At 49.5% G+C, this 12,035-nt stretch overlaps 1 protein-coding gene across 4 annotated transcripts in view; it reads right to left on the bottom strand.

Moving 5' to 3' along the window:
* SAMD4A (sterile alpha motif domain containing 4A) overlaps window positions 1–12,035 on the bottom strand; it is a 208,388-nt gene that overhangs the window by 26,049 nt on the left and 170,304 nt on the right. For all 4 annotated transcript variants that reach the window (XM_063091946.1, XM_063091949.1, XM_063091950.1 and 1 more), the window contains 2 exons: window positions 5,463–5,796; window positions 1,906–1,991 (listed from right to left, as the gene is read on the bottom strand). In XM_063091946.1, coding sequence (XP_062948016.1) covers window positions 1,906–1,991; window positions 5,463–5,796 — 420 coding nt within the window. The remainder of the gene's footprint in view (window positions 1–1,905; window positions 1,992–5,462; window positions 5,797–12,035) is intronic.

The following is a 12,035-nucleotide window of genomic DNA, read 5'->3' as shown; positions in this document are numbered from 1 at the left end:
GGGGCTGGTGTAGACCAATTAGGAAGCCTGTGCATTGTTCAACAAAGGCAGCTGGAAGACTCATTATTTTTGTCTCATGGGCTCAGCTGACTTGATGTGAGGTGTGGAAAGTACCTTGTCCTCCAGTATCTTGAAGGCTTAATGCTGAGAGTGGGTGTGGGAGAGGAAGCAGAAGCTTAAATCTTCCCCTGATCCGCCGGCCCCAACCCACCCCCAGATGTCCTCCTCCCCCAGGAAACACAGAGCCCTCCAGACACCGCTTGCTCTGCCCGAGTGCTCTTTGCTTTGCTTCCTCCGCAGCCGAGTCCGTGACACCAAGACTCCAGCTTGCCTTGCAGGTCTCAGCTTGGAGACGCTTCCTCTGAGGAAATGCCCTGTTTCCAGCTCTGGGCTAGATGCCCACCACTCCTCTGTGCTCTGGGGCACCTGGGATGCCCTTATCAGAGGCTTTATCGTCACGTATGTGATGGCCTATTTTCTTTTTGTCTCACCCACTACCCTCACACCATAAGCTACCTATGTAGAGACAGGGCCGAGAGGTTCAACAGGCATTATGGAATAAATGAGTTGTAACATTCTTCAAGGTGTTCTTGCCTTCTTTTACTTTTTGCTGGCCAAAACAAGTCCAGTGTCAGGACTGGAAATAGAAAAGGATTAGTTAGGGCTTGTGGGGAGGAGGACTTGTCCCTTCCTGGAACAAATATACAAATAAGCCCTTCAGGACAGGCTTTGGCCACCATCAGACAGCACCTGGTTGCACTGGGGAAAGCATTAAAGAGAAAAATTTATAACTTTTTTTTTTTCAGTGAAAAATCCAGTACTTTGGAACAGTTAAATATTTCAGAGGATGGCGTGTCTGAGCTCCCAACCTAGGCAGCCAATCTCTGTGTTCACACCATGACAGAGAGCCTTGGCTGGAGCAACTGGGGCACACAGGAATTCACAATGCCGAGAGAAGAAACCATAAAATGAGGGTTTGGGGGAGTGGGGAAGGAGTAGCTGGGATGGAATCCCAGAGAGAGACTATACGCCTGTCTGCAAGTGGTGGATAGTGACAGACCACAGAAATGGAGGAGGGACCCGAGAACTGAATGAGACTTTCCACAGCCCAGTGCCCGTGCGGTGGCTGGGAGAAGGGGACAGGTGAAGGGGCCAGACCACAGTCGGGGCATCTCTCTTCACTGGGGCCACTGGACTCCCGGTGTTCCTTCTGGCTGCCAGCACAGCAAAGGTGATGAGGATTGGGGTCCTTTTTTTCTCAAAAGACCTCACCACCATTGGCTTATCTGGTCCCAAATTTTCTCTAGCCTAGACCTTGTCTCTGGAACTCTTTGGGAGCCACTGGTGTCCTGGATCTGAGGCACAACACCCTTTCCTGCATGTCCCTCAGGCGCAGCACCAGCCGACCTTAGTCCTTCAGAAGGATATATGGCAGATACAATTTCTATAAAAATTGCAAATCAAAACACAGCAGAACAGCCATCAGTCCATGCACATTCTTTTCCACGCTTGCTCTCTCCCATCAGTTTCCCTGAAGTACAAGGCAAACCATTTCAACACAAAATTTTAAAAAGACTTGGGAATGCCCAGGGCTAGGAGGCAGGGCTCTGTGTTAACCACCCTAGGCCTGGTCATCCAGGGATTCGTCTGGAGTCAAAAGTTCTCTCAGGCATTTGCCCTCACATCAGAGCTCCCAGTCTGGGTGAACCTTTGGACACCAAAGTAATATACAAGCTGTGTTTAGGTTTGAAGCTGCCATAGCCTCGTTCTGCCCAAGCTATTATTGGTGACCATCCACCCCTCAAAAACAAGTTGTTGGAAACCAAAATGATCACATCACAGAAACTCTGAGAACCATTTCTAAGCAATGAGAAAAACAGTTTTATAAAACTTGTCACTACTCACCTCATGAATTAGACACTTGTCTATGAGCTGTAAATAGGAACTTATATTTTCCTCATCAGGTCTGGAGACCAAGAGCTGTGTGCACACTAAATTGAAAAAAACAAGAAGATGAGTTAGAAAAATGCACGCCCATTCTAACCTCTGAGATCTGCCTCTGACTCCCTTTCAGGACCAGTATTTTGAGAGGTATGTGTGCCTGTGGCTTTACGTAAGGTTCACAAAAATGGCCAGGAGGCTCCTCATTCCACTGAAGTCAAAGGCTCGGTCACTACGGGAGCCCTGCCTGAGAAGCCCCTTGGGTTCATTCCCGTCATACCATTCTATATTAAGCCTTCTGCAATCGCGCCAACAGAGACACTTGTGAGAGGACGAGCAGCAGTGTCCAATCTCTGTCTTTGAAAGTGGCTCTATGTGAGGGGTTTCAAAAGCATCAAAGGCCCCGCCACCATCAGAGAGCAGCCTCCCTAATTTTATGAATGAATCGCGCACTTCTTGCCAGGTGGAGAGGCAGTGGCGCTTGTGTTTGGAGGAATGAGGCTGGCACCTCGTAGGCTGTGGGCGTGTGGGTGTGCACAGGAGCAGGAAACTTGCTACTCAATCACTGCAGGGTTATTTTCTCAAAGTGCTGTGCACATTTATACACACACAGGTTCACCTACACACGAAGTCGGTGCTAATGTAGACAGCAGAGTCAGTCTGCGGGGAGTGTGCACACGCACTGGATTCTCACACCTGCTCTCATAGGGAAGGCCAGCACGCTCCCACTTTGGTGGTGCTGGTTACAAGGCCATGGTGGAAACGGAGGGACAGAAGAAGTCAATCAGAGAGTGGCAACATCTTGCACTCATGTAGATCAGGCTTGAAACCTGGACATCATGAGCAATTACTTCCTCTCCCAGCCCTGCGTGAAAGCCTGTCTCAGAATCTCACTTATCCCATGTCTTAGCCTGTAGGTTTTCTGTATGGCATTGTTTTTGATAACAGAAACTTGAAAACCACCTCAGTATCCATTAATTAGGGCATACAGTGGAATAGTATGCAACTGTCAACACAGAATAAGATGGTGCTCTTTGTATGGATAGAAAATTCGAACGTGTCATATAAAAAACACCGATCTGCAGAAGAGAATGTAAATAAGACCTATGGGTGTGTAAAAATGGATAGTCATGTGCTTGCATATGATGATAAAGTTTCTGAGGGGATATCCCAAAACTTAATAGTGACCATGCCTAGGGAGGAACATAGCAGGGTTTTGGAGGGAAGGGTTGTTTTTCACTCTCCACCATTGTATTTAATTTGAATTGTGTATGTTGACCACAAATTAGGTCAATAATTTCTTTTAAAGTAGTGAAAATTGAAGCAGAAGCAGTGCCAGAGGAGTATGGGTCTCCTGCGGGCTGAGCCCACTGCGGACCTCCTCATAGGAAGCAGGCGTGGACCACATGCTCAGGCAGCTGCCCCCCGAAAGGCTGGGCAGGGCTGAGTCTTCACTGGTGGGGAAACCTGTCCTGCTCCAGCACAGCTAAGGGGTGGGGGTGGGGAGCAGGAGAGCAAAGGCCCACCCCAGCCATCGAGCTCCCAGGGAAGCTATGAGTCACCTCCTGCTGAACCAGATTTCTACGATTTCAAGTCTTTTTTAGGACATCATGGGGGTGAGAGGGATATCACTGCAAATAACTATAAAGCTCAGGTATCCATTTCTTTTGGTACAAAGTTGGATCTTTAAAATGGTCTAAAATTAAAGGAGAAAAAGATTGCTTCCCCCTCCCAAAGGGAAAGTGCTGGCATTCACCACATTTTTTAAAAAAAATCAAGATTTCTTGGAAATGTGCCATGAAGCACAGATTAGTCCAATACTGGACATTTTCAAGGATAAGGACATAAGGGTCTGAACTGCAGGGAAAGCAGAGGGTAGTCCGCGTAGAAAGGGTGCTCTGACTTGGAGGACCATGCTGCGAGTCAAACCCTGACCCACAGATGTACAGGCAGTGCTGCCATGGTGCCCTTGCGCTTGGAGAGTCCATGGTAAAGGCTAACTTTAGTTACTGGTGTCATCCCTCAATTTGTGTGCCAAATACTTAGCACGCACCTACCATAAGCCAGGCACTGTAGGTATTTTACGGCTATTAAAAGTGGCCTGACAGTGCTGCAGATTAACAGGGCTACAGCGAAACAGACAATTGCAATCTAGTGTGAACTGGGCTAAGACAAGGAAAGGGAAGGGCTGTGGGGCATGTGGGAAGGGTGCTCACCCTGCCCGGGGGATCAGCAGCCTTCCTGGAGCACGTGAGGACTCAGATGGGACTTAGAGAATGAGGAGGCATGACATGGGTAAAGAGAATGGGGTGAGGGGAAGCGTGTTCTAGGCAAGGTGGTCACATGCAGATGTGCACACTGTGTACTGCATAAATGCACTCCAAGGTGAGTGCTTCCCCAGACAGCATGGCATTTTGGAAAGCACATTAAGGCTTTGTATGGACTAGCTGGGGCCCAGGTTCTAGGCAGAGGGAAAGTATGCACAAAGGCTCAGAAGCAAGAGAATATGCAAACTTTTGAGCGCTCAAAGATATGATGTCTGGAGTGTACAATGAACGTGGTGAGAGTAGTGGAGGTAGCAATGAGGGACCAGATAACAAGTGACTCCTTAGGTTCGGGTTTTTATCTCCTATGAGCAAAGGAGAGCAATCCCATGGAACTGAACTTTGCTCTCTCTTGAGCTTATAAGAAGGCAGGTGGTAACCATGTAGATGGTGGAGAGACGGCAGGGTTCGAATCCTCGCCCTGCCATCAGCTGTGTAAGCTTAAGGGGCTACTTAGCTTCTGTGCCTCAGTCTCCTCCTCTGTAAAATGGGGTTATGTGGGGATTAAGCAATCTGCATAGGTGAAGCACAGAGAACTGTGCCAGGCACATAGTCCTAGCTAAATAAACACAAGCCATCAGTACTAGAGCATTTCGTATGGTGGGCCAACCCTGAATAGAGTATAAATGCAGACACTAGAGAAGGTGAACAAAACAGCTCCATGCTGAGAATTCTCTAGATCATGGCCACATATGGAAATACTTCCAGGGGTGAGGGAGAGGGGCCAAGGGCCTGACATCCTGCACAGGGAGACCCTTGGGCTCTGGGCTACAGGCATCAATGCCTGTTCAGCTTTTCACTCATTTGCTGTCACTTTTGCTTTGGGGAGGGGACCAGCCACTGAGTGATTGGTCTATTCCTGGAATCATCTTCCTTAGAGTCCATCCCACCTCCCTCCCCCAGGGTTCAAGGGCCCAGTGAGCACTCTGAGAGGGGGTCCAGCATCCCTGGCCTGAGGGCGTAGGAGAGGAAGGCCAGGGGGTTAAAGAGTGGGCTTCAGGGGTCAAAGAGATTGGAGTTCAAATGCAAATGGCTTAACCTCTCTGAGTGCACTTTCCTTTTCTGTACGATGGAGCTGATGATGTCTGCTCTGACAAGTAGTTTATCCAGCACCCAGGGAAGCCCTTCAGGAACGCTCAGCTCTGGTGAGTGATATTAGAGAGAAGAAAAGGGGGAAGTGGGAGAATCGGGCTCTACCTTTCCCCATGACGCGAGTGAACTGCCCGGGGAGGTCCCCCTCTGGCAGGGGGGCGACGGCCAGTTCCCCATCACAGCTGCTCAGCTGGTGTGGCTGGAGCCCGCCACTGGCCCCGGCCGAGGGGGTGGCCGTGGCCCCGGTGGCCCCGGCACTGTCTTTGCAGTCAGGGCCCTGGCCTTCGGGGCCCATCATCGAGGGCTGGTGCGGGGCCTGGGGCTCCCGGCGGCGAGCCTCGGGGGTGGCGCTCGGGGAGCTGTAGGCCTTGATGGGAGTCAGGATCATCTGGTGCAGCTCCTGGAGTGGGATGCGCAGGCTGCCCCCCTCGATGATGTCCTGCATGGTAAGAGGGAGAAGACCACCGTCAGGCTCGGGAACGGGTCGCCCACCCCCACGCCTGCCCCCCGGGCTCCAGCTGTTCCCAGGTAGGTTCATGGCTGCTGGTCCCTTCCTCAGAAAGTTTCTTAGAAAAGTGACCAATTTGATTTTATCATTTTAACATTAGCCCAGGTAGAAAATCTGGAAAATATACAGTGCCTGAAAATCCCACTGGCTAGAGGTGACCACTAAAACAAGTATGGTACATTCTTCTTTCCTGGATTCCTCAGTGCATTTCCTTAAATCACATTTACGTATTTTGCATTCACATACCTTAGGTGTTGTATAACAAGGTTGGGTCATAGGGCGGCTTTGTGTCCTGTGTATGATTTGTTTTGGATGAAAGAACCTGTTCAGGTGCAACTCCACTCAGCCCATGACACAAGCAGCACAGGGCAGTGATTAAACACACAGACTCTGGGTCAGATGCTCAGGTGCAAATTCTGGCACTGCTGTGTGACCTTGAGCAAATGACTTAACCTCTCTGTGCCTCAGTTTCCTGTGTACAACATGAGGATAACAATAGTGGTTGCCTCATTGGGTGGTTGTGACGATGTCAATATTTGTAAAGCCGCAGGTCAGTGTCTGTCACCGTATTATGTGCTTCTTTGTGAAATTACTAAGTATGTGTTGAAAGCGCCTATGCTTCATGCACCATGCCAGGCAGAGGGATGTGAGGCATGGGGATACAGCCACAATAGCCTTTACGGTTCCCTCAGGGAGTTTACGTCCTACCATCGGATGTATATGTCATGCCAAGGGCTGCTGTGAGGGGATGACCTTGAAGGGGTTACACTGGAGCAGGAGGATCCTAGGAAAGAGCATCCCAGGCAGAGGGCACAGTGAGGGCAAAGGCTCTGAGGTGGGCACGTGTGAGGAACAGCGAGGAGTCCTATGGCAGAGCACGGTGGTTGAGGGCAGAGGGGTGGGATACGAGGCCCGAGGGGCCACCTCGGTCCAACCCTGCAGGCCAGAGCAGAGATGCTGGAATTGATTCTAAATGAGATGGGAAACCAGAACAGGTTTTGAGCAGGGGAGTGACATGTTTTAGAAGGATCATTTTGGAAAGAATATTAATTGTAAGTAATATACACAGGTCTTTATATGTTGGATAATAAAATCGGATCATTCTGCACATGCAGTTTGATATATTGGGAATTACTTATTAGAAAAAAGAAGGAAAGTTGATTCTGATAGACATGTCTCTGTGTGCTAGATGCTCACAGAGGTGCAGGACAGGCCCAGATGCTCGTGGCTGGGAGCATGGCTGGGGCAGGGGCCTGGGGTCTTCCCTGGCATGGAGGGTGGGCTGGGCCCTCTGCCACAATGCTGCCCCCAGTGTTTATGCAGGCAAAGCTCTCCCTGGGGCCAGGAAGAACACTGACAATCAGGACCCTGATTACTAATGAAGTAGTCAATACTCAGAGAGTCCAGAATAGCAAGGACATAATTTAAAAAGCCTGACGCATGGGTACCCACTCCATTCCTGGGATCCTCTCTTAGCAAGGAAACTTGGCGTGATGATGTCAGGAGACACAAACATATGGAATGTGATCATTTCTGCACCCTAACCTTTCTAATCAATCGATCGGAAAAAGCTGAGGATGGCAGCCTTGGATGTGTGTGTTTCAATTGTGGGCAGCAAAGGACACCAGCAGCTACACCCTGTTGTTGGAGGGAACCTGTTTTGTCTGGGGCGGGGGTTGGAAGTGGAGCCTGAATTGTGCCTTAGGTTAGTGGGCATGAAGGGTTTATGACAAAAGTGAAATTCTAATTAGCCACCAGAATTGTCTCAAACCTGGCCAGGGCCACTGTCCAGGCTATTTTAGGGGAAAGAGTCCATTTTTCCTTTAAAGCGGAGGGCTTCAGAGAGTCTACACCGTGCTTCTAAACAGGGCGGTATGGCTGTGGTGAGCACAGCCACAGCAGGGCTGGCAGGCCCCGTGCATGAGTTGGGGTGTGCTCCTGACCATTCCCAGTTGCCCTTCTGCCTGGACTGGGACTGGCCCTTTCCCAGAATCTGGATGCCATCACACGACTGCTTCCTGGACTTTGGACCTGGTGATGTGAGCAGGCAGGGCACATGGAGGCAAGCTAGACGACCCATGCCAGGAGACCCGACTGTGTGCCAACTGGGGGGCCCCTACCTCAAGTTTCTGCCAACTGCCCAGCCGGCACCTGGGTTGTGGGGGGCACTGACATTTTCATCCAGCCTGTGACTGAGTGGGGGAAGAGAAAAGGAGGAAAGGGATAACGCTTCCTCATGAGGGGGAACTGGGCAAACTGAGCTGAGGTGATCACATGGAGCCCTGCCATGCCATTGCATGTGGCTACTGTCACTGAGATGACGTGCTTGTGACACCCTGTCAAATGCCTGCTCTTGTCACATGGCAGGAAGGCTGCTATAGTTAGTGGTGAGAGGAGGAGATTTTGCTCAGAGCTGAACTCCTAAAAACAGGAAACATACATGCCCTGAGTTCAGATCTTATCTTCTCCTATTGCAGGCAGCCACACCACAAAAAGAAACCATAACCATAATGAGTAATGTTGAACACTTTCTGTAAAATATAACTTCCCAGGAATCCTATGGAGTTTTTTTTTCCCTCATAGACTTTAAGCCACTGTCTCAAAGATAGCACCTGGCTTACAACCAGTTAGCCAAATCCTGCTTATGCCAGCATCAGTGGGGTGGCACCATGACCACCGGGTTATGTTCCTGACTCTTAAAAATGAATTCCCGAACTCAACACTGAGTGCTCAAACCAAGAAGGGGGCTGAGCCTGTGGCGCACTCGGGAGAGTGCGGCGCTGGGAGTGTGGCGACGCTCCCGCCGCGGGTTCGGATCCTATATAGGAATGGCCGGTACACTCACTGGCTGAGTGCCGGTCACGAAAAAGACAAAAAAAAAAAAAAAGAAAAGAAAAAAAACCAAGAAGGAACTCAGCCTAGTGCCTCAACTAGCTGTGGAAATTAATTCTCCGTGTTAACAAAAATAGGGAATCCACCCAAGTCTCTATTGATCCTTCACACCAAAAATATAATCCTATGTTATAAACACAAAGAAGCAAGAGGAAGCTGTCCATTAACTAACGAGCCCATACAGGCTGCTGGGTCGAAGAGTGCACTGGCAAGCAGGTAGGTCAGGCCGGTCCAGCATGGCACTGCAGTGACGCTCAGCGGGCACTCCAGAAGGGGATTCCTGTCCCACCACCCAGCCCTGGCCTGGCTGTCACAGGTTTTAGAGCAAGGCTGGGATAGTGCTTTCCCTGGGGATGTGACAACACAAGGTGCAAACCATCTGGAAAAAACAGATCGGAGCAGCCTAAGTGTCCCCAGCACCTGCGTAATGTGTGCCAGGCCCCATCCTTCCTTTGGTGTCAGAAGAATTCGCATTTCTCACATAGCAGACGGGACTCCTGTATCTACTGAAAGCCAGTCGCCCACTCCTCTTTCATTCCCCAGTCAGTGCTGAGCCCTGCTGTCAGCCACTGTTATGCGTCGGGGATATGAACACAGAAACATCTAATCCTCGCCCCAGGATGCTCACAGTTCTGGGATCCACATGGGATGAAGGGGTGTCTGCACGGCAGCTGTGGGACACAGAAGAGGGGCTCCTAACTGCTACTGTGTGTGCTGCGGACAGGAGGAACAGCATGAGGGAGGGATGGAAAGACACTGCGTGGCCGAGCAGGGCAGGGCTCAGAGGGGCCAGGGGTGAAGCCGGAGTCTCCAGGGCTGCGTGTGAACTGACTTGCCCAGGAGTGTGGACGCACCTGAGTGTCCTTTGCTTAAAGCATGGATATGAGCAGCTGTCCTGCTTACCTTAGGAGGTTTGTGGTAACGGCCAAAGGCACTGGTATATGTATGAAACATTTTTTTTTTTTTTAATCTGAGAATTTTTATGAACACTTAAAATTTTTTAAAATTTTTATTATTTTATATATTTTTATTTTAACATTTACTTGTACATATTTGTGGTGTACAATGTGTTGCGTGAAACATTTTTTAAAAGTATAAAATGCACCTTACTAGCATAAGGCATTATTACTCAGGAAATATTTAGTATTTAATACTATTAAATTTAACTGCTGCTTCTCTGCAGCAGTTGATGAAACCAAGGTCTCAGATTTAAACTCAAGAGGACAAGATCTGGGTTTTCTGAAGAAAAGGCATAAGCTTACAGAGAGGCCTTTTTCTCCCTTCAAGCAGAAATGAACGGAATGAGGGTGTGAGGGGTGTGTGTGTGTGTGTGTGTGTGTGTGTGTGTGTGTGTGTGTGTGTGTGCTTCAAAATTTGGGAGTCAGTCAAAAAGGAAGGACAGTGAATAAAAGCACATGGAAACATTTTCATTATTAAAGATAAATGCTGAAAAATCGGCCCCAGTGACCATTCTAACCTTTTTCCCTTTCCACCAAATATCTTGAGAAGCCCACACTTCTGCACCCTGTGGCCTCACCACCAGCTCACACTCCCTGGTTCCCGGGTCTCCACTTCTGTAACCTCCCACTGCCCTGAAATCCTTCTCATTATGGCTACCAGTGATCTGCTGATGGCCAATTCCAGGGGACAGTGGCCATTCTCCATTGTATGTGACATATCCACAGCACCTGATGGGAATCCCTGCATCAGACACTCTCTGTGACCCTCCGGGTGGGCTCAGCCTCTATTACTGTTTGGTTCCTCCACACCTATGGTGCTCCTCAGGGTCTGTCCTCAGCTCCTAGGACTTGGGTACACACTTCTGGGGAATACCAACCACCAATCACACATGGATGACCCGCAACTGGGTTTTTCAAACCCTTGTGGTGCTCCTGGACTCTAGATCCATTCTTCTTGCCCCTGACTTGCCATTTCTGCTTAGGTGTCCCACAGGCACCTTAGACTCAACCCATCAAACTGAACCTCTCTTCTCCCACCCAAGTAATTCCTCCTGTATTTTCAGTCCCCAAATACCATAACACCCAAGTACAAGCCTCCTGACAACCACTGGACTCCCTGTAAATGACCTCTCATCCTCTGTCCTCACTGCCTCTGCTGTGGTTCAAGGTCCCATCGAGACTTGCTACAGTCTCCTAACGAGTCTCCCAGCCAGCCTCCAGCTTCTATAAAGGTTTCCCTCCTCATCACTGCAGGGTGGTCTGTTTTATCCCAGGAAGATCCCCTACCTGCCTTGGTGGTGACAGTGATCACACTGGACTGTGTGATCATCTGCTACCATATCTATCTGTCCCAGCATACATCCCAGACTCCCTACGGGGAGGAACCGTGTATTACTCACGGTTTGCCTCCAGTGGATGAGCAAATCGAGCCAAAGGCAGCTGCTTAGTGAGCATTCAATAACTGAATGGCAGAGCTCTGGATGTGGAGCTCCTCTGCAGCTACTGCTGACTGTGAGCTAGCCACGGGCGGGGTCCCAGATATCTCCTTAGAAATCTCTGAGTTCTTTGTGAGGTAAGAATGCTGGAAGCAGGTCAGGCCATGATGACAGCATTTCCAACATCATAATCAGCTGAGGGTGGTCTGTGAATGCCTGAGAAATGGCTGTGTTGAGTCTGTCCCTGGTGCCACCAGTGGTAATGGATTATGAACATCCCCTCCCTTGAAGAGCAGGAGAAGCAGGGGTCCCAGAGAAGAGAGGAGAGTGCAAGGGGCTGAGTCACCCGTCCCAGGCCATCAGCTCCTGAAGAGATGGCACACAGGGTGTCTGAACATTTGGATGTTCAGGAGCAAGCTCAGCCTGGTCTTCTACAGACATAGCTTTCCTGTCTCCAAAGTCAAAATGAATAAACTCACTATTGCTTTCCTCTTGGCCATTAGCTGACGTTGTGTTTTGTTCTACATTTGGCATCTTTTTAACTTCCCCATCTCAGAGAATTAGGCAGAAGGTATTTTTGTGGAGTCAATATTATTTTAGGTGTGAAATCTTGGACACAGAAAACATCCTCAACTTATCCAAGGCCACAATCAAAGTACATGGCATGCCACGGTCACCGTGCTACTTGTTGCCAGAGTGTTCTGCACACCAACTTCAGCCCAAGGCTGCAGGGAACAAAGCTAGCACTTCAGTCCCTCTGTCTCTCAGGTGTGTTTCCTCAGTGATGGAGGGTATGAATGAATTCCTGAAGGACCAGAATAAGGGGGAACCACTCTTTGACCGTAACGTGTAACAATCTAATCCTTACGCAAAATGTTTTTCA

This window comes from Cynocephalus volans, chromosome 3 (genome assembly GCF_027409185.1).
Source record: "Cynocephalus volans isolate mCynVol1 chromosome 3, mCynVol1.pri, whole genome shotgun sequence".
In the NCBI taxonomy this organism is placed as follows: Eukaryota; Metazoa; Chordata; class Mammalia; order Dermoptera; family Cynocephalidae; genus Cynocephalus; species Cynocephalus volans.
Note: the sequence above shows the minus strand (reverse complement) of the source record. Positions and strands in the feature narration are given on the sequence as shown.